General features: G+C 37.0%; 1 protein-coding gene across 1 annotated transcript in view; it reads right to left on the bottom strand.

Annotated features, from left to right (window-relative positions):
* Positions 1-23,536, bottom strand: part of pkd1l2 — a 60,104-nt gene that overhangs the window by 9,830 nt on the left and 26,738 nt on the right. Inside the window, exons 20-37 of the mRNA XM_031900773.1 lie at positions 20,391-20,517; positions 18,784-18,915; positions 17,581-17,806; positions 17,035-17,225; positions 16,642-16,872; positions 16,388-16,489; positions 13,323-13,501; positions 12,455-12,601; positions 10,128-10,327; positions 8,713-8,939; positions 8,259-8,466; positions 7,012-7,240; positions 5,731-5,956; positions 5,389-5,485; positions 4,029-4,163; positions 2,569-2,754; positions 1,150-1,477; positions 513-646 (exon numbers count right to left, since the gene is read on the bottom strand). Of these exons, the coding sequence (XP_031756633.1) occupies positions 513-646; positions 1,150-1,477; positions 2,569-2,754; positions 4,029-4,163; positions 5,389-5,485; positions 5,731-5,956; positions 7,012-7,240; positions 8,259-8,466; positions 8,713-8,939; positions 10,128-10,327; positions 12,455-12,601; positions 13,323-13,501; positions 16,388-16,489; positions 16,642-16,872; positions 17,035-17,225; positions 17,581-17,806; positions 18,784-18,915; positions 20,391-20,517 (3,305 nt within the window). The remainder of the gene's footprint in view (positions 1-512; positions 647-1,149; positions 1,478-2,568; positions 2,755-4,028; positions 4,164-5,388; positions 5,486-5,730; positions 5,957-7,011; positions 7,241-8,258; positions 8,467-8,712; positions 8,940-10,127; positions 10,328-12,454; positions 12,602-13,322; positions 13,502-16,387; positions 16,490-16,641; positions 16,873-17,034; positions 17,226-17,580; positions 17,807-18,783; positions 18,916-20,390; positions 20,518-23,536) is intronic.

The following is a 23,536-nucleotide window of genomic DNA, read 5'->3' as shown; positions in this document are numbered from 1 at the left end:
GCACTTCTGCCTTGCAGCTTGGTGGTTCTGGGCAAATATTTTGTATGTTCTCTCTGTGTCTGCATGGGTTTCCTCCAGGTACTCCGGTTTCTTCCCACACTTCAGTTCATACAGGCAGGTCATTGGTTTCTGACTATAGTGACATAGTGAATATAGTAGGGACTGTAAACTCAACTAGGACAGGGACATTTTCACAACTATAGCTGTGAAAATGTATCAATGCTATATACATAAGAGATACATTTGTCTGCCCATGAAAGGATGTCCAAGTACTTTACCCTAACCTAAATTATTACCAGCCAGTCCCAGGACCCTGAATATTGCAAAAATTGTTTCAGTGCAATAACTTTTAGGGTCTTGTTATTTGGGATCATCTAGATGCAGGAAACCACAAGATGTCGCATAATAGCATGTATTTGTTAAATTAAGCAAGATAGAGTTATATTAAGTCAGTGCAGCTCTGTTATTTACATATAAACAGCCCAAAGATCTACTAGTGACAATAATCTTACCTAATGCATTTGTTTCGAACATAAGTTTGACAATGCAAAAGAGATTCACGTTGGCGTTATAAACAGTGAATTCCACAAAGACAGCTCGAGTATAAGAGTCCAGCCAGATATTGCTGAACAGATCCTGCAGAACTCTGTAAAGATGTAAGACAATTAACTTGTACTCTAAATCAGGTAAGCATGGTTATGGTTTTGGTGCAATGTTCTGTTTTATGTTACACTAGTAACATTTGTTTTTTTTCCACATTTGTTTTTTAATTGTTCACCAGATGCCATGAACGGCTTTGAGGCTCCATAATGGGAATCGCCAGCTGTGGATCAAATACATAGTCTATACAATGTGGTCCTCAATATAATTTATGCCAATGCTAATAGGTATATAATCATTCATTTTAAACCCACATATGGGCAAAAAGTGCAGAAAGACTAATTTGTGCATCATGAACAATTCTGTCAAAGCTGAAGGGGCCAATCAGTGTAACTGCAGAAGGAACACAGGTGAAGGAAATTGTAACGGATATATCTTTTGAAATAATGGAACTGCATAATTCCATTCATACTTCAGGAGTAAAAAAGAAATCTATAAACACAAACATGACTGTTTTGCTTTATATATTGGTAGTTTTCCTATTATTACCTGTGTGCATATTTTCGCTCATTTCCTAAATCTGCCACATAGCCACCTCCTCTATATGTTGCCAGTTTTCCCCATGTTGGGTGTCCCCGGAGTTTGGAATGGTTTTGATAATACCATGGTGAGTTTACATCAGTTGCATTGGTGATAGCTGAAAAATTCCAACTCCCATCATAGTGGCCCATTTCCTCAGCATCAAGAGAGTATGGTGCTCGGCAGTTGTCAATTGTGCTTTGCAGTACGGAAGCTACTGGACAAGAATCCTTCTTAATCCTGATCTGACGCATTCTGGCACCACCAACAAGCTTAGAATTGCCATCAGTTATAAACCCTAGATTGCAAAAAAATAGATGTTATCAGAATGAAACAGCTTCTTATACATGTGACTATAAAGGTTTTCATTCATCCAGGTCATGGTGTATGCAGTATAAGTAAATGTGGAGCAACTGGACTTGTTGAGTAATCATTGAAGGTGTATCACTGCTCATTTGAGCTCACCAAACAAGCATATCTTTGCCCAACATGGCCACAGAATCCGCATGGAAATGAAATAATGACATACTATTCCAAAACAAAGCTTGACATATCTACAGTAAATCTTCTGCATTGCACTGTGTAATTCATTAGAAACATACAGTGGCCATGCAAGTTGAAATTTCATGAAAATGAAAACCTTTTATTTTAAAACATAGGGATTTCTCAAAATATGCTGATTTAATGTTTCTTAGTCCACTTGCACTATTAACAAATGTACATACACATAAAAAGAAAAGCATCAAGACTCAAGCTGGAAAAGCTTGGTGTATTCTCCGCTTGTAAGGCAAATGACTTATGATGAGAATTCTAAGCTGGATGGATTACTCATGTAGCCTAGTCAACTTTTTGTGCCCATTATATATCACTGTATTTTAAGGGCTGAAATTTTAGAAAAGAAAGGCCCTGGCAGTGCAACAATGCCAAGACCTTCATCGAAGTCAGAAAAAATTGCATAGATCAGAGATGGTCAACCTGCAGGCATCTAGATGTTGTTGAATACAACTACTAGTAGCCCACTGACAGAAGCTGTTGTTATACTATAACACTCACACCACCTCAACATTTTTCAGCGCTAATCTGATGTTGGGGACACAGATCAAATTAACTTTTTGCTCTACTTTAATATCATGCCAAGGCTTCACTATGTAATTTCTAATAAGTTTAATTGCTACGTTAGGGGTATATTTATTATGCTGTGTAAAAAGTGGACAAAACATTACCAGTGATGTTGCTCATAGCAGATGCTTTGCTTTGGCTGAAATCTAATTGCTGATTGGTAGCCTTGGGCAACATCACTAGTAATGCTTCACTCCACAGCATGATAAATATACCCCTTATTGTATAAAAAACCTTTGTTTTACAACTTGGTAGTCTATGTGCTATTACCTGGATGGCTTCCATATAAATTGTTGATAAGAGTTGTGTTTGCCCATGTAAAGAATTCTTGGTAGCTGCACAAATCTTCAAAGCCATCTGTAAAACTGCTTTCAATGTGTTTATTGAGGTAATAAGAATTTGGGTCTCTCTGTCCATAGGCCACGAGCAAGAGCATCCATAAGAACCCCAGGTAGGCTGAAACACAATGAAGGCAAGGAGAGTTTATGAGAGTACTGACCTTTAAACACAGTGGCCCTCTTCTGATGTATGGAAGGGATACTGTATGCTAAGTTGCACCTTTGAAAAACTATGTGAATTATTTGTAGAATGCTGCGACAAGATCTGTAACTAACTCTTGCTTAGAGCAGGTATTGACTACAGCGTTTTGCCTTCTCCTTAAGGATGAGGTCTTGCAAGTTTATGTATATAGTGCAAAGTCATATTTATCTGCTTCTGTTCAATGATAAGAGATATGTTAAAAGTATGCCACATAGAAACATGCTGTTTTCAAAACACTTGAAACAATTATAATATTATATTTTTTTATAATATAATTAATTTTATAACTCATGACATCAAACAAGCCATTTTAGCCATCTATTTTTTTATTCAGCCTGGCCTCTAAAAATGGGATACCTATTAAAGATTGAAATATGAGCTCACCACAGTTAAATCCTTCTGCTCCTTATTTGTTTCTATGATTTTTAAAAGAGTATAAAATATGCAACTAAAGAGTAAAAGAGATAAATATGCAACCAAAAATATCTTATCTTGTGTGTATCCTGTTTTGTTCTGCGAGGGCTGTTTTAACAAATGGGCAAGAGGGGCATTTACCCAGGATCATTCTTTCCATCTGATACACCTTTTGACAGAATCATTCCCCAGGGATGGTAGACCCCTTATTTCTACAGCAGTATGCACTCTTTGAGATGCCAAAATCTGTTGTTTATCTCCTCCCATGGCTGCTGGCCCAGGGTGGCATGATCATGTATACTTCAGTAAGCAAGTAAGGCCAGGTCACTTCTTCATTTCCTGTCTTATATTAAAGTTCACCTGCCAGAAAGCAGCAATATTACATATTTCTTGAGGCAGTGAAGACCAATGAGACATTTGCTCCTGGCCAACTGGTACCTTTATGTGGCCTTTACTCCTGTGGGAATATTGTATAAGAAATTTGTCTATTGCCTTATGCTTCCTTTATAAATTGCCACATTGCATTAGTAGTTATGACACATTCAATTTAGGGAAGGAAGAGAAGGGCCCCAGAAACAGCATACATGTTATTAGGCAATAGTGCATCTAACCTTAGCCCCCATCTGCAAGCCTTGTACACAACAGAATAATAAAGACAGCATTGCATACACAAAGAATAGCAAGAATGTATTGACTGTTGGAATGAATGGCAAGTTTTATTGTTTTTTTATTAGGGTATGCCATTATTCTAAAGCAGGCTGAACTCAATACAATACCCAATATTTCTCGAATTAAGGCAAACACTTTCTGCTCCTTCATATAATTGTTCTTCATCTTGGTGATATCTGTAGGAGGAGGAGGCTGGTAGATGTTGCTGTCTCTGCGAGAGCCCAGTAGTGGATTTGGGTCTCCTATAGAAGAACAATTATTTTTATTTTCATAAAGTATCTATTTATTTCAAAGGAAACTAAATTATTTCTCTTTCTATGTGTTGTATTAGGCTCAAATAGATTTAATATCTGTAAATAAAATAATTAGGATAATGTGTAAGTCAGCAGAAGGCATTCTCTCTTATAAACATATATATTTGTGAATGGAAGAAGTGATCATATTAGCTGATGTATATAAAAAAATGTATGTAAACAAGTTTAGTATTTTCCTTGGCATTTTCTAATGCAATTACATAAATTATATTTGACCAACAAATATTTATTAGATTACACCCAGTATGTACATAGTAGAAAATGCATGTTTCCCATGATGCTCTCCCCTTCACTGTATAATACAAAGTTTTTTTTGAGAGTTGTCCTTATGCACTTACTGTTTGACCATTGGTACTGCACCTAATCGAAGACTTGTAAGTGTATAACTGTGTCCCACATGCATGCCAGTCCTTCCTCACAGGTGCAGTTTCTACCCATTTGCAAGCATTTTACTATCTATAATAGTGTGGTTTCCTAGATAACGGGCCTTTTTATAATATGGGTCACCAAGCCTTAAAGCTTGATGTACAAGACCCTTTCCTTATCACAGAGGAAAAAAGCTAGTTAGTCAATAATAAAGAATTGTATGACACTATAACTAATGGCATTGCTATATTTTGGACCTTTCTAGATAATAGATCCTATATGTTACAATCTGTAATAAGTCCTTAGAGATACCTTTTAAAATCAGTCAATCCCTATAAAGAGTCAACATTTCAAGTTGCTTTAAACCATAATCGGGGTGGTGCTATGGTTAGGCCCTTTTTCATGTATTTCACAGTTTAGTGGTACACAATACATTCCTTACCCAGAAACCCATTACCAGAAAGCTTTAAAGTACAGGAAGGTCCATTATAAACAAATTATTCTGATTTTTAAAAAGACTTTGTAATAATAAAACAGTACCCTATACATGATTTTAACTGAGCTGCATGAATGTTATTTAATGTTTAAATGTTTAAGGTTTAGCAGACTGAAGATGCGGTGATCCAAATTATGGAAAGTTCCCTTATCCGGAAAACTCCAGGTCCCAAGCATTCTGGATCATATACCTGTATTACAGAAGGTTTTAAGATGCAAACAATACTGCATGCTGATGATGTGCATAGTATCTCTAACTGGACAGTGAAAAAATATAATTCCCATTGCCTACCAGGAGTAGATAAGTTTCCATTAATAGTGGTCTCTTCTTCATCTTCTGGTTCCACTTTCTTTAAAACTAAGGCAAAAAATGCAGCAAAGCCCAACACCTGAAACAAGAAATATTGTGGAAAGTTGGGGATTGGTAAAATATAAGCTGCCTATATCAAATTCTAACTTCATTATAAATGAACAGCACCATAAATGAACAGCACCTCCAAAAAACTGAATGTACATAAAATCAGTAGTATCATTAATAAGCAAAAGACCAAGTTGCAGGGTCCACCGGATTGACTTCCAGTGCTTTTTTGAAAAAACAGACATGTATGTCCTTTTGAACGCCTCTTAAAGTTACCTTTAAAGGCTGGGTGATGAAGAGACTCTCAAAAAATGAGATTGCCATTGAGATCAGCCACTTGATTGAGCTGTCTTTTCCATAATGTAACCCATACAACATAGTAAAGAATGCAGATACACCACTGGTGGCAGCTACAAGGAGCCAACCTATAAAAACAAACCACCAAGGTAGCCCTCTTGTGTTCTTCTTTCCATCCTCAGAAAGACTGGCTGATGATGAGCATCTACAAAACAGAATGTGTAGGCCTTAAATCACCCAAAGGGTACCATTTCACTTTTTGTAGTATTTTCAGATTATATGGACAAATGTTCCATATAATCTGAAAATACTGCCACATATAATTATTAACTATTTTTTAAGTTAAAATATATATAATAACACATATTGTTGCTTCTGTTGCAGATGTTTTGTTAATTTTTATGCAGTTAAATAATTTACTTGGTTCCTTGGGCCACTAAGATACTGCACAGGCTGCACTTCCACTCTTGTTTCTTGTTGCAATCAGTGCATATAAATAAGTGTGCACTTAGAATTATTCTCTAGAACTAGCTATCAGGAATCTACATACTATAGTTTAGAAAAGTTTTATATTTTAAGTTAAAAAAAAAAAACAATTCCGCTTCTTGTGGCAACCTACTGATGACTTACATATACTGCTGAAAAAGACTGTAGAAAATATATGGCACAATTTAGTTAAACGAGTCATGGGAAAGAAAAGATTACAAGTTCTCATTTTGATTTTAAGAGAAAGATAGGAAGACAGAGGACAATATGGAAAAACTTGAGTGTGAGGGGACTTACTTATGTGTATAAAGAGATGAGACGGCTTTACATACCAAAATATATAAATATATAGGTACAGCAAAGACCCTCCTGTATTAATCTACAGCCAAAAAAATTACTGTGGCTGCTTTCAGTTGGTGTTGCTTGACCATCCTTACAGCACTGTACTGCAATGATGTCTGGCCCTTGCTTAGTGTTGGATTGTTGGATAGTAATGTTCTCCAGCTGTTATAATACAACAGCATTGTTTAGGGGCATATTTTATATATTACATTTCCTACTATTTGTATGGGATCTGTTACCTATCAAAAAGTATTATACAGAAAGCTCCAAAATATAGGAAGGCCGTATACTACTGACTCTGAGATTCAAATTACACAAAGACCCCTTCTGGAAAATCCCAGGTCCCAAGCATTCTTGATAATATATTCTGAGCTAGACTTTCCCATAGATGGCCATTCTAGAGAAACAAAAAATTCTCATGCAAAATCTCACACTTCACTAGCAGCGCCTGATGAACATAGCTGATTCTCCAGGATTCCTTTCATATGCTGCACTTGGGAAACAGCACGGCTGTAACACTGAGGGTTCTGAAACTGATAAGGTCCAAGGAATTCCAACTTCTTCTCTACATGCTGTAGCTGCAGGTACAAGTAACGGTTCTGATCACTGAACCTTGGCTTTTCTCTCAAACTCTTTTCTGGTGTTGGGCTCCTTAATTCCTCTGAAATATAAGAAGGAAGAAAGCACATGTGTTGAAGTCTTTTTTTTCATTTTGTTGCAACAGAGTTGTTTTCCCCAGTTGGTGCTTTCCCATTTTTCATAATTTCTACTACAAGTCTAATATTGTTGACTCAATCAAGTTAATATTTAGACATCTGAAGCCAGAGTATTAGGTTAGTATTGCATGGACAGCTTTAGCTGGCTGATCAGACACATATTGATATAGTTTGTTACTCATCTCTGCAGGAGTCCTTTGAACATATAATGTCAAAAGATCTTTTATATAGAGTAGACCATTGCTCTACAACGTAATACATGTTGTGGGACGATTATTTCTCATACATCGTGTTTAAGGGTCATTTTGTATTCAAATTATTATGTCATACAATGAAATCTACGGAGCCCATGAGCAGACTGACGGGCTATAAAAACCCTTTGGGATGGCCACACCTGTGGGCCTTCAGTTGGACACACCTGATATAGGCCATACAACTCTGATATGGCATCTATTAAACTTTTGTTAGGCTGCAGGGGGTCTATTATACGTTATAATAAATATTATATTTAGATTGTGTGTGTCAGGGAGAGGAATATAATGAGTTAGATCAGGATTTGTTTCTAAAAAACTAGCCATATGCTGCTATGGAAATGTAGAAATATATATGTGAGTAGCATATAAGCCTATACAATTTTATGTGTGCACTTGTGCTTGTATTTGTTAATAACCCCTGGAGAATTGTAGACGAGACAAGCTAGGATGTAGGGGGACTGCTGCAGCAAAATATGAAGTGTGTAGAGTATCCAGGGAATCAATGACATATTAATGATAAAATATTTTATATTCCTTCTATATATCCCAATACATTACAATGCGACCCCCTTTTAAGTTAGGGACTAGGTAGAAAACGTATGATTCTCCATGTGTTTTTAATTATAACAGCAAGAACCGTCACTAATCCAGAATGGATTCTGAAAGCCATAGTTTCCAACATCTGGATAGTTGTGCCCTTGAGACTTACCTTGCCAGTCTACAGACCCCAGGCTGAGTATAAGAGATCTCTCCTTCTTGCTCTCATCATAGAACTCTTGTCCAGCTCTGTTTTGTTGGCGAATTATGTCTTCCACTAGCGATAAGAGTTTGTTTATATCTGTCGATTTTCTAAGATCCACATCTGGAAGGGGTATTTTCTGGGTTTTAGACAGGGAACTTGCAATTCTCCTAATATCCTAAAGAAAACACAAGATCCATATAGAAATGAACAAATATTAGCAATGAAACAAGAATACAACTTATGCCTTGTATCAATTGTATCTGGATGACAATATTTAGTTGAGCTTGTTGACAATATGGTAGAAAATCTAACACCTTTTTGTCATATATACAGTACATACATATTTTAGGAAAGGTGCAATATTATCTATTTATATACCTAAATAATTTTACATTTCTTTTATGATGCTCAAGTTGCTTACCTTCATCACAGCCTCTGGGGTGAGAGAGGCACTGGTGATCTCTTGGGAGGAAGGAGACTTTTTAATAGTTTCAGACATAAAGGTTCTTTCCTTTTTTTCTGCTGGTTTCTTTGCTGGCTTTGGCCGAATATTTCTGAATATCTGAACTATCAGGAGGTTGATGGGAAACATGAGAAGTGAGCTTTCAAATCCAATCATTACTTCCTGCCAGGTGAATTCGATCTTACCTGAGGAGGGAATAAAATGCACTGATTGTACAAAGCTGGATTCATATTAAAATTTGATTCATTTTCCTATAATATATTATAATATTGATTCATTTTCCTTTAATATACCTTTACCTTTAGTTACAGATGGACCTATTATATAATATTTTCTTCATTATTTATTTTGCATGTTGTTATTAGCTTTTCTACTCTTTACAACCTGTGACTGAAATCTTTCTAGCCTTCATCTTTTTTTCTGTCCCTCTCCAATTCATATTCCATTCTAACTTTCTAACTGCTAATTGGTTGCATGGGTAAGTAATGATATCAGATATCAGCAATGATTCTATTCAAGAGAAGTGCAAAAACAACAAAACCAAACCACATAAAATAAAAACTTAAGACCAATTACACATTGTGTTACAATATTGATGTCTACATCACACTATAGGACAAGTTAATTTTAAGGTAAACCTTTGAACTCAAACTAAAGTATGAGCTCATAGCTTATTATGAGATCAGAATAGTATTATTTGTGGAATCCTGTGTTTGGTGCCATTCTAGTTATAAATTAGTTAGATAAGTTTACACCATTTTCTGCTCCTTATTTGTTATAAAATTAATAAACGTGATTATAAAGATGCCCTAAAGACTTATGATTTTATGTTAACCTGCCATAGACAGCAGTGGCATAACCACCAGGGGGGCGATTGTGCCCGGTCCCATACTCTCTCGATAAGAAAAGTGCGTCAGGAGAGGGGAGTGGAAGCCCAGTTGTACATCTTGCACCTGGGACCAGCCAACGATCATTACTTTACTGATTTTAGTGGTCTGGTCTGGGGCTGTTTGAGCCTCTGCCAGAGCCTATTTTAAGTCTCTCCCCAAACCTGTTAACCTCAGTTACTCATGCATGAGTTATGGGAACCACTGCAACACTGTGGCAGATTTTTAGCGCATATATGCATTTATTACTGAGGGCCAAACAAACCAGTTAAATAATGTACCATTTTTATAGAGTCTTGCATTCATAGTAATAGGAATAAAATAACATGAGTAGACCATTACACCTTAAAGAAATATGTATGTTGGCTGATGGGTAAAGCCTTAAACATGTTCATCTCCTATTTACTAGGTGTAACCCAGAACATAATTCTGGTCTAGTATAACAAGTAGCCATTTACACCTTTTGGCTAATCAGTGAAGGCTTACCCATGTCCATTTTCTGTTCAGCTGGATCAGTCGGTACTCCCCAGAACATAATACTAGTCAGCATGGTGCAAAGTAGCAAAGAGAAGCAACAGGACACTCTCTGCACTCGAGTGAAAGAGCTTCTGGGAGAGCGACTGAAAACAGAATACCAAATATGCCCGTCCCTAAATCCTTTTGAAGTCTTCATGAAAAATAGATTGCTAGAGAAAAAGAAGAAACTGTTTAATCAAAGTAAGAGAAAACTGAAAGGAACTACCATGATACTAGGCAGAAATAAATGGTTTTTATAGTAATTTGAAAGTCAAGATGTGTTTTGGCCAGCTTGACTGTTTCAGTTTCTATATAAATGAGGGTATTTTTTAATATCCAAATCATATTTACCCTTTTTATAATGAATGAATTAATTCACCTAGCTCTAAATGTGCAATAAAATATAAATGGTTTATGTTTTTTTTTAAAAAAACTCTATTGCCGCATGTCTATTTAATATTTTGATGAGAATTACATACAAATGAATATGCTTCTGCATTGGGGCAAAACTACATTTGTTTACCAGGTTCTACGCACTAGCAAAATGAAGCATTAATGCAACTCTCAGAGATAAATTCTCACTCTTTCTCACGGTCATGGAAACAGACACACACTGCAATGCATCCATCCTTATGCTCTTGTTAAACAGTGTACAAAGAGAAATGAAGATCGTAAAACACTGATTCCTAGTTTCACCTCATTCCCCCATCTCTTTGTTTAAGATTCTGAGGCCTTGGTAAACCTGCCCAAGCCTAGGATCATCAACTCTATGGTATCTGCTGTGCTTTAGTGCTGTATTTAAAAGTAGTTAAAATAAATACTTCATACATACCAAATAAAATCAGGTATCAAAAATCAGGGGCAAATTCATGAAGCACTGATATTCATTGTACTGTGTGGGACCATTAAAATTTGGCATCAATTCCAGGAAAATGTAAAATCAGTGGACATAAAATCTGGGTTCAACTGGTGGGCAATAACAACCCAAGCTCAAATGTGCTTTAAGGTAGCTATAGGGCTACAGTTTAATTCATTTTCATGTAGAATTATGGTTAGTACTGTGGTGGGGGGGCAATAGCTATGCTGGCATACGTGTAGATATGGTAGCTCTCAGCAAATACTATTAGAAACATTAGGGAGTTGCAACCTCTATGGAGCATTCCTTTTAATGCCCTGTTCATCAGGATAACAGCAAGTGACATCTGCATTCTCCTCTGGCTGTCAGAACGTTCTCAGAATGGTATTATAACACAATAGGCTATGCAAATAGTGGGAATAGGGCAGGTTTCAGGCCCTAAATCATATTCCCAAATGGCACTTACTGCAATGAGCAGGAACTTATATCTAGATCCTAGCAAATATTTCATGGACAAGCCTGTTCTTCAAGTGCCCTTTAGGAGAAGTGGCTTGTTCCTGAAATGTTTGCTGAGATCTCAGTAAAAAACACACATTTTTGCAGATTGCAGTACATATGTGAGTGCCATTTGGGAGGGTTACCAAATAGAGCATCACTTTCAAAGAAAAGTTAACTTTCCATGACCCTTTTGCAACTGTCAGTTCTTTAGCACTTGTATCTGGGGTCATAGTATTGGACCCTTTTAGTCATATTTATAGTCGTCAGATTATTTCTAAATGTGTTTAAAACAGGAGATTCTTTTATATTGTATCCTGTCTGGACATCATTGTCTAGATTAGCTGGCCACACAGATTAGCTGGCCACACACTGACCATCCAGGTCTCCTAATTCAGTAACTTTTGAATAAAGTAAACCATTGCTTTAGGTACATATGATTTTAAGTTATCCCTCATTAATACCAGTTTTTTTTATCCCACCAGTATATAAGGTATAATACATTTTTCTAATTTTATATTTTCCTGGATTTTACACCATTGTTTTCTTTGTAAATTGGTTGTTCTACTGTCTATATATACAGTAATATGTTTGGTAAATTCTAGCCAGTGTCTCCTTAAACTGATGCTGACTGATGCTGATAGTAATTTTGTCAGCATCATCTTAAGGAGCCAAATTATTATTATTAACCAAATTATACTATATAATTATTATTTTGGTTGCCCCTCAATTCAGTAACCAAAAACTCCAACATGCAAACACGCAGAACACAATTATAACCTCATTGTCATCTGCTTTACATGTAGCTGGGGAATATAGGAATTGACCACCACCTCTTAGGTTTGTCTGTTTGATTCAGGAATGTTTGGGCACTCACTTGTTTTCCTTATAATTCATTCTATCTTTAAAAATGACCTGTATGTGTTGAAGGCATCCATCTTCTTACCTAAATTGTTTCATATCCTCCTCTGTTGCAACACTGAACACTTTATCAAGTACACAGTCTCCAACTTCAATGGACAGCCAAGAGTTACACAGGAAATACCATTTTTGGTCTAGCTCCATATCATGGACTAACACTCTGTTCACGTACCTGAAACCACCGTAAATAAAGAAATTAAGTATTAAGCAGAAACGTAGGTAAAGCAAAAAGGTTTCCATTAGAAAGTCCTGTCATGTAGAGGGATTATTTAATCAGCCTATAGGATTTCAAATGTTGTTAGGCCATATGTATCTGAGTTGACTGTAATCCATTATTATTGTCCACTTGCTTTAAGACAAAGGTTCAAGACTGTCCTCTTGTTCAAGACAAGGATTCAAGAACAAAGTGAGAAAATAATTTGCCTCAGTTGAAAGGTAACTTACTTTGCTGTGCGACAACCATGTACAAGCAATAAGAATTGCAATGTAAAGGACTTGGTAAATCTAGTAATACTGTGGTACCAATAACCAATACTGTGGTAAACAACTAAGATCTTTTTATAAAGCGGTATTAAAGCACTTTACATTCATGTTAATGCCCCTTGGGCCCCCTTATAAAAGGGAGGAAAGGTGTGGAAAGCAGGAGTGTGCAACCTTAGATATGGTTGGCATGGGTTCAGCATAAATACAGGGCAGTTACTTGCACTTAAGCCAACTTAGGGTGACCAGACTGTTGACTAAATGGGGAAACTAGAGCTCTCGGCAATGCTGGAGATCTGGGCCAAGAATCTCATGAGAATCCTTCTGCATTCATGTATACACCCAAAATTGCTACCATTTACCATTACCAAGAAAGTGTCTCTTGACAAAGAAAATCTCATTTAGTTCCTTACCAAGATGGTTTGTCTCCAGAGTTATCATGCCAAAGTCTAATGGTCTGCACGTCGCCCAGTGGGAAAAGTGTTGTGAGTAAGAAAATATCTTCACCTCCCCTCTCAAACACTGGTCCCTCTGGATCAGAAAGATGGTGAGGATCACTCTCCCCATCAGAACCATATAACGTGATAGTTACCTACAAAAAAAAAATCATATGCAAATAGGAAGCAATTTTTAAAATGTTGTTTATAATATAAAAGTCTACTGGGTTGAACATAAACATAGAGAATATCCTATACCTCTTAGTTTCCCTACTTTTCTTTGTTCTCCTAACTTCTTTGCAAAAACAGTGGTAGACAGTGGTAGATATTTGCACATCATTACAGATTTACTAAAATGTGAAGATTTTAATACGTAAAAACTCACCTAATGTTCTATTCATTCCTATGGAATTTTTAGAAGTGTATTTATCAAGGGTTAGATCTCACCATTTGATAGATATCTTTCTAAAAGTCCTATAGGAATGAATAGAACGTGGGTGAGTTTTTCATGTACAGGTATAGGATCCCTTATCCGGAAACCCATTATCCAGAAAGCTCCGAATTACGGAAAGCCCATCTCCCATAGACTCCATTTTAATCAAATCATTCAGAATTTTAAAACTGATTACCTTTTTCTCTGTAATAATAAAACAGTACCTTGTAACTGATCCCAACTAAGATATAATTAATCCTTATTGGATGCAAAACAATTCTATTGGGTTTAATTAATGTTTTATTGATTTTTTAGTAGACTTAAGGTATGGAGATCCAAATTACGGAAAGACCCCTTATCCGGAATACCCTTGGTCCCGAGCATTCTGGATAATAGGTCCTATACCTGTATTAAGCTCTAAAAACACATTTTGATAAATATTCCCCTTAGTATCACAGTGGTGTATATATTGATGTATGTTTATTAGTTTGATTTATCAATTTTAAAGTGTTTCTTTTCACTATTCAAGATTTTTAGTGCTAAAACTCACACAATTCATTTTATGGTTCAAAAACTCGAATGTCTGGTATTTATTAAGTGCAATAAAACAGAAAACTCGAATGTAACACTTCACTTCTAAAAGTTTGCGAGTTTCTGTAGAAGTCAATGGCCAATGTCAAGCCATATTTTCAATTCGATATATTTTATATTTTGAATTTTATTAGAGTTTGTAAACTCAAACAAGTTTTTTTAATCGCATGAGTTTACCATATTAATAAGTAAGCAAGAAATTGGTATGTAAGTTTAATTGATTTAGAAAAACAAACTCAAATTTACAAACTCGAAAATTGATAAATAAGCCTGTTAGTAAATATGTGTATACAGTTAAGAACTGAGCTGCTTCAAAATGAAGAGTTTACCATTACTGAAAACAGTTCTGCTTGTATTAAGTAAGATCACTTTCCTAACATATAAAATATAAAAATACCAAGTAATACAGAACATAGTCCCTACACTTGGCAATGTCTGTTCTAGATGCACCTGGAGTGAACTCAGCATGATTTGCTAGGATATGTCTCCTAGTGGGGGTTAGTACTCTAACTTCAATTCAGAATATTACTCTGTAGGAACTCTATTGCACATTGCGCTGTGTGCTCTATTTTTTTCTTTTTTTTTTAGGCTGACTAGAAGGGTTTAATAAAAGTATTGGTAGGGTGGGAACAGACAAAAGTTGCACTCAGAAAGAAAATCTTGTAAACATCTACCAAAGAAACTCTCCAACAGATTGTATGACCCTTCTATTACAGGTCTGGGACCTGTTATCCAGAATGCTCGGGACCTGGGGTTTTCCAGATAAGGAATCTTTCCGTAATTTTGATCTCCATAATTTAAGTCTGCTAAAAATCATTTAAATATTGAATAAAACCAATAGGCTAGTTTTGCCTCTACTAAGGATTAGTTATATCTTAGCTGGGATCAAGTACAAGGTACTGGGAAATCATTTAAAAAAAGTTATTTGTTTATGTTATTTGTTTTGTCTATGGGAGATGGCCTTTCCGTAATTCGGGACTTACTGGATAATGGGTTTCTGGATAAGGGATCCCATACCTGTGTTTATTTATGCATTTGTAACATAAACAACAATAAACAAATATGACATTCGTTCTACAAGTGTGTTTCATTTCTAAGGTACATGCAACGCATCAATTGCAATTGTATAAGTAAGTTGCATCAGTGGCAGAAGGGCTTCAAGTAGATTCAGTAAACTGGTAATTGTTGGGGGAGAATGGGCCATCCATTGAAATAGGATGCATTTCCTGGCATAAAACAACAATGTTCTGAAGAGGATGTGTGTTGCGGATTCAAAGACAATATCATCCACAATGCCTAGTAAACATACCTTGGGTGTGAGTATTTTGTGTAGGGGTATTGTGTTCTGAATGTAATCTAGGACCTGGTCCCAGAAGTGGTATACTTGTGGGCACAGCCATATTAAAGTAATTGGCCAATGGGGCACCGCATTTGGGGCAATGAGACGTGCCTCAGATTCCAGTACGGTATAATCGTAAGGGGGTCAGGTGAAGCCTGTGGATGAATTGAATCAGATAGTCATAGGCCCTGTCTGTCGCTTCCTCCCAGTCTTCATTGTCAAGCTCTGGTAGGTTTTGACCCAAGCCATTTGAGCTGTGAGAAAAGGAGATTGGAGGCTAGAGAGAAGTAGGGAGTATTGTGATCAACTTTTTGGAGGAGGGGCTTCGGAGAGTGGCTTCAAGTTTAATGAGCACAAAGGGCACTATTGTTCTTTGTAATTGTTGTTGGAAAGCCTGTTGAAGTTGTATGTATGAGAACCAGGGTTGCAGCTCTCCGGTATCTGCCCCATAACAATCAGAAATATACATTGCTGAGATGCGCTATCATTTTGTCTCAGATCTCTCAAACACTTCAACAAAATTACACTAATGTAGCTGAATAGAGTGTTTTTGCTGAGGAATAATTCTTAGTAAATTAAAAAGGAAATGACCTTTGGGTCAATTTAATGCAATATTTAAATTAAGCAGGTACCCCTTTTGAGATTGTTAATTATTCCCTCTATGTACAGTCGGAATACCTTTGATGTTGTTGCAGCTCCTCTGCGATGACCAGTGAAAACAGTAACAAGGTAACGATACTGGGCAAATGGGTCATTGTCCTCCAAAGCTATAATTTTCACCTGGGCCAAAACAGAGCAAATGTGATTAAATACATTTGACTATCAAATGTAAAATGCAGTTAGTGTCTGTTGATTTTGTCTTATTATGATTATTATGTCTGTAAAAGTTGTAGAGGAAATCAAATACAATTAGAATTGTATATGTGACTGACCTTTGCATTGTCTTGAATATCTTTTCTTCTGGCCCAGATCATCACTAAGACGTATACAAGAGCGATACAGCCAACTGTAGTGACCACCACAGGGTTATCCACAAAAGTAGCAAAGAGTTCCACTGTTCTGCTGACATCAACTGCATTGGGCATCACTATAAAGGAGCTTCCAAAAAAGGTGAGATGATTGCAGAGGCATTGGGTGCTGCTAGGAGTGGTTTTGGGTCCCACCTAGAACCAGTTGCACAAATAAAAATAAACCACTTATATTATATTCAGCAGGCAAAAATGTAATTTTAGATGCCCTATTCACAAACAGAGCACTCTATATGAGTACTCCACATACCAATGTCCCTATAATTCCATGTCCAACACAATAATGCTGATACTTACATGGCAGCCAGTACTATTCCAGTCCTGATTAGCCTCATCCCAAAACATACATTGAGTACTAAAACAAGTGACGACTATGGTCAAATTGTCATTTGGGGTCAGGTCTTCAAGCTCTGATCTCACAATCAAGTAGTAGGTGCCCTCCCCAAAAAGCAGCTCCTCTGGACCAATTACCCAAGAATATATATTTTCTGAAAGGGAAAGATCATACAATTCTAAGTAATATGCTGCCATCACTAGTCCTCTACAACTATTGTTTGTCTTTAAAAAACTCGTTAGAAGCAGGGACTTTATGTTCCCCTTTCTTTAATGTAAATATTAAGACAATAGTCAAGGTGTACAATTCTCTATTTCTCCCATTACATAGTTTCTTACATTTTCCTTTTCTAACATATAGCCCTTGCCCTTTTTCTGCCATAATGCATGAGATTATGGAAAACCCCTGCATCCAGAAAACTCCAAGTCCAATCTCAAAGCATTCTGGACAATATACCCCATACCTATGGTATAATTATTCTTGATCATTTTCATTACCCAATAGCTTACCTCTGTTGTACATTTTGCTAGGCAGATGGGTAGTTATGTCATAATTGGTTTCATTAGGTTGATATTCATACCCCAGGTAGAGCACCAAAGGGATTTCTTCACTGGGTTCTAAATGAACCACAAGGGAATTAACAGAAGATGTCACATTTATGAGAAGAGATGTGAAATTCACCAGACTTAATATACTCTTCTCATCTTCAAGCTCAGAAAATCTTGGCAAAATGATCTGCATGGAAATAAAAATATTGGGTGTGACTATAAAGTAAAATTTTGGAGGCAAAATACACAAGTTTGACAGTAGCCCATTTCAATCCGAATTAAAGAACAAGTTCACCTTAAAAATTAACTTTTCGTATGGTAATTTTTTATATTGTCTAAATCAAATATAGACTGAATATGAATAAAGTGAAAATACTATATATTCCATGTACAGAGATTATACATCATTGACATCAGTATCTGCCCCAGTGGATCTTACATTGACACACACTAGGGTCAGTTTCACCAGGAGACAATTAAGCTGCCTGAATGTTTTTGGAGAGTTAGATAAAGGAAGTGCCATTGCTAGAATTGAAAACTAGGACCCCAATCACTGCAAGGCAGTAATATTAGCCACTGCACAACTGTAAATTACATTCATTTGAATGTCTAACCTAATATCCTCCAGCTGCTGTTAAACTACAACTCCCACTTGCCCATGACAACATTCTGCTGATGAAGAGATCCTGGGAGTTGCAGTTCATACGCTGATTATTCTAAGGACTCTGCCTCTGCAGTCACTTTTCTACTTTTAGGCTAGTGCCACAGGGGGCTGATTCTCAGCCTATGTATAAACAAACATGCAGAAAATCAGTTTGCCTTTGCCAATTACTGTATCTGCAGTCACCAGAACAGCTTTGGCCTGGGTGCAGACACAGAGAGGATTATGGCAAGGAATAGTGTGACTATGCATTTTTGCCCCAAATGTCTGCACCCAGGCCAAAGATGTGCCTGTGAGTGCAAACACAGAAGCCAGGGGAAATGCAGGGAAAGAATGAGGCCTGTGTGGCAGTAACAGCAACTATATGCAACTGCCTCATCAATTGTCTTTCTAGGGACAAGATCATGACTTGGGTGGTTGGCTCATTCCAATAACAAAAGAGGTTTCTCACTCTTCTGGATGCAGCCATCCACGACTAATGAATAAACTAAGAGAATATGCACCTCTATATGCTCAGTGAGGTCTTTAACAGGGATGACTGAGCCATCGGGACTGGTGAGACTTAGGCCTCCCACTGATCCACTGATGTCAAAGGTGTTACTGGAAGAGAAAGGATTGACCAAGAAGCTCACCATCTGAAACATAAAAAGAACAGTTGCAGATGTCAAGGATTCAATAGTAACATTTCTTTTGAGTGTCCACCACTTGAAGAAAATTTTCACTTTGTTTTCTATACATTTATAATAAAGGAAATGTAAACCTTAAAAACAAATTACTGTAAAATTGTTCTTCTAAACACTTTTGCAATTTACATTATTATTATTTTTTGTTTCAAAGCTATTAAGCTGTTTTTAAGCTACATCTTGTAATAATAGAAATCATTTTGTAACAACAGCTCCACCTGCTGACTAGTTTCCTTACTGTACCGGCAGAAAGAACATGTTATGAAAGAGGTTAGAGAACTGTTCTGATTAGAAACCTGAGATGTCATTTCTCATGTCTTTCCTGAGCAGAGCAACACCAGAAGAGTCCTCTGTCTTTCTCCCTCTGTTCTCCCTGATTGTACTGTAAAAGAACTGAACAGCAGGTGATGCTATTGTTGCAAAATGCATTACATTAGGAGTTTAAACAAAATACAAATATGCTTAATGTAAATTGCAGAAGTGCTTAGTAATTTTACTTTCATTTTTAAGGTTTACCTTTTCTTTAATCAATAGCAATAAGGCATCTTTCTAAGTTGAAGTGATATCACCCTCCGGTTACATTGGAGTAGGAGAAACAATAGGTTACCTGAAAGCAGTTCCAATGTGTAGAGCTGTCTCATTCTGAAAGCTCAGACTCAGGCACAATGTACTGAGATGGTGTCTACACACCAGTAAAATTGTTTGTTAAGTAAACGGTATAATTTAGAAATAAAAAGTATACCAAAAAAATCATGACCGTATCCCTTTAAATATTTTTTATTACCACTAGATGGTGCATATTTAATTTAAAGTGTAGCATGGGGCTGCAGATGTCCTTATCTGAAGTTTATGTTGTAGCAAGGATTTTGTGATCATTGTATGTCTACGCTAATGCAATTGTTTTCTGCATAATAAATTAAATTGTAATTAAGGAACTATAATTTGGACACCTGCTATGCTATATAAAATATAGAAGGCAATTTCTCATACAGTGCGTGACAGACAAACACTTTATTATCACCATAGAATTCTACTTAATAAAATAAACTTTATAAAATTGGTGTGAATTATTTTTTATGAGTGATTTCTTTATTATATTTAATTTAAAATAATAATATAATATTGCAGTTTTTCTTTTTGATTAATCTTGCAAATTAACTCTCTCATTTGCCATAAAGTAAGGGCAACACTACACTGGGTATGAGGCAGTGTTCCTTCCCGCCACAACACTTTTTGAAAGTGTTTTCTATTAATGGGTGAAAGTTAGAATTCTAACTTTTTTTTTTAACTGCTATTAAACATAAGGGTGTAGATCCCATTTTGGCCCCTAAGTCAATGATCTAAAAAGCATTCTTTCAAATAAAATGCAAAACAAAATATACTGACTAGTAACATATATAGCAAGCATGTAGGTAAATAGTACTTGCCCGTAGATCCACAGCATCCTCATTTCCAATAGGGATGCTGAGAGAGGAGAGAGACGGTAGGGTGAACGCAGCTGTGCTGGGATCCTTAATATTCACAGAAGTTCCCTGCAAGTGGCCAGGCTTCATCCTGTGAGAAGCAGAAGTAAAAAAATAAAGCATTAAATAGCATGATGACTTGCCTTGGCAGTCTAGTGTGCCATTTTATTCCTCTGTAAAGAGCACCAGATAGAGAAACCAAGTGGCACTGAGCTAAAATGAGAAAGATATCTGAAAAACATGGAGTCAAAAATTATTATAGCTGGGCAGTTACAGAGAAGTTACAGCAAATGTTATGAAATCCAGCGATATAACCTTAAAGTGGAGAATCAGGAGAAGATCCTGTAAAAAATATCCCATGCTTTCCTTTTATAAACTTTCAGAGGAAATAAAGGTATTTTTTTTGTCTTACCATTGAATTCGTTAACTTATTATATTCTAAGTGTAAGGACCCATGGAACAGTTCAGTCACCCCCGATAGGTCTCGGCTATCATGGACGACTAACTGCTCTGAAATAGCCATCACCATTCTGTCTCCAGTGAAAAGCCCTTCACATTGTTTGTCTATTCCGAAGTTGCTCAAAATTTCCTCCTGCAGCAACCTTGTGCGACCTCGAGAAGCCGAATCGGTGCGGCGGCTAGAATGTATCTATCGGCCCGTGTATGGGGACCTTTTGAAGTGTGGTTGGCTTGGGAGCTATATCAAGAATGAGGCTTATCAAGAATGAGGCTTTGGCCTGGCTAGTTTTGTATGTGACATATAGCCTTTTATTTTACTTCTCTTATATGTTACCGCCACTGTCCACTGTTATCAGTTTGTTATCATCCATCTTTGGCTGTACTGTTACAATCAATTTGTCATTGCAAATGTTCTCTTTTAAACTTAACCCAATAAAAAAAAGTTGGAATATAGTTGGAAACCCATTATCAATAAAATTCCAAATTCTGGATAATAAATTCTAAAACTATATTTTTGGGATTGTTCCAGCCATGAAAAAGGGTTTACACTTTAAAAATATCAAAAATCAACTAGGTAACCCATGACCTTGTTTGAACCCTTCCCAACTTAAAACATATTTTCACTTAGTCCAGTGCTGTCCAACCAATTACATGTTGTGGGCCAATTATATATTTTGAATAGCAATTTGGAGGGCCAGATTCAATTAAAATGATGATATCATACAGTCAAGTCTATGGAGCCTCTGAACACACTGGAAGCAATAAAAATCCTTTGGAGGGCTACATCCAGCCAAGCCCGGATTTGCGGAGAGGCCGCAAAGGCCCGGGCCTAGGGCGGCACAAATTTAGGGGCGGCATGCCGCCCCGCCGCAACGAAATTTTGAAATTTTGCTCCAATACGGAGCAGTGGGGATTTCTCCCCACTGCTCCGTAAGGGAGTTAAATGCCTGCGCATGCGCACTTGAGTCGACGCGGCGCGGCATGGAGGGAGGGGGGGCTTGTTCGCGCATGCGCAGGGGGCGCGAATGGGGGACGGCCTAGGGGCGGCTGCTTTTGAAATCCAGCGCTGCATCCAGCTCGTGGGCTTCCAGTTGGCCAGCCCTGCCTTAATCAATACAGATTTTCTTTTGTGATTGACAATCACATAAAGCCCAATGCTATTGTGGAAATAACTGTTTATAAGAAGATGATAGATGCCATAAGAGGGCAACAACCCTTTAAAGGGGCAGGTCATATTAAAATTAACATTTAGTATGATGTAGACCAGGGTATTCAAAACAACCGGCAACTCGTCTTTATGTTTTTATTTGTGGTTTTCGATTTAGTTTTGTACTTCAGTGTTCCAGTTTGGAAGTTAGCAACAGGTAGTGGATTAAGTGGCAGACTAGAATATGTACAGGAGTAAGTCTGCATAGAAATATAGTTAATAAAATATTAATACCAAATATAAATCAATTTTAAAGTTGCTTGGAGCACTGACAAGACAACCAGAAAAAAATTAATCTGAGGTTATTAAGAGACTAAGTTAGAGTAAGTATTACCTTTTCCTCAGAAAAACTGCAGAACACCCATAAAAAAGTAATGAATTAATGATAACCACAAAACATAACATGTTTCTGCTGCTCTTGTTATTATTGGTGCAAATCATAGCATTGAAATATACCACTCAAGGTGTATATAAAGGTGAACATATTATACACACCCACAAAGAACAAAGTAGGAAAAGGGGCATTTCACATTTTACTATAGCACACACAGATGCTTGGGTTTATATTACAACCCATACAGATTCCTAAATTAAATCTTATACAGGTTCCATGACTTACAGTGGAGGAAATCATTATTTGACCCCTCACTGATTTTGTAAGTTTGTCCAATGACAAAGAAATGAAAAGTCTCAGAACAGTATCATTTCAATGGTAGGTTTATTTTAACAGTGGCAGATAGCACATCAAAAGGAAAATCGAAAAAATAACTTTAAATAAAAGATAGCAACTGATTTGCATTTCATTGAGTGAAATAAGTTTTTGAACCCCTACCAACCATTAAGAGTTCTGGCTCCCACAGAGTGGTTAGACACTTCTACTCAATTAGTCAACCTCATTAAGGACACCTGTCTTAACTAGTCACCTGTATAAAAGACACCTGTCCACAGAATCAATCAATCAAGCAGACTCCAAACTCTCCAACATGGGAAAGACCAAAGAGCTGTCCAAGGATGTCAGAGACAAAATTGTAGACCTGCACAAGGCTGGAATGGGCTACAAAACCATTAGCAAGAAGCTGGGAGAGAAGGTGACAACTGTTGGTGCGATTGTTCGAAAATGGAAGGAGCACAAAATGACCATCAATCGACCTCGCTCTGGGGCTCCACGCAAGATCTCACCTCGTGGGGTGTCAATGATTCTGAGAAAGGTGAAAAAGCATCCTAGAACTACACGGGAGGAGTTAGTTAATGACCTCAAATTAGCAGGGACCACAGTCACCAAGAAAACCATTGGAAACACATTACACCGCAATGGATTAAAATCCTGCAGGGCTCGCAAGGTCCCCCTGCTCAAGAAGGCACATGTGCAGGCCCGTCTGAAGTTTGCCAATGAACACCTGAATGATTCTGTGAGTGACTGGGAGAAGGTGCTGTGGTCTGATGA

The sequence above is a fragment of the Xenopus tropicalis genome, chromosome 4 (assembly GCF_000004195.4).
Source record: "Xenopus tropicalis strain Nigerian chromosome 4, UCB_Xtro_10.0, whole genome shotgun sequence".
Taxonomy (NCBI): domain Eukaryota; kingdom Metazoa; phylum Chordata; class Amphibia; order Anura; family Pipidae; genus Xenopus; species Xenopus tropicalis.
This window is presented reverse-complemented; position numbering and strand designations above follow the sequence as displayed.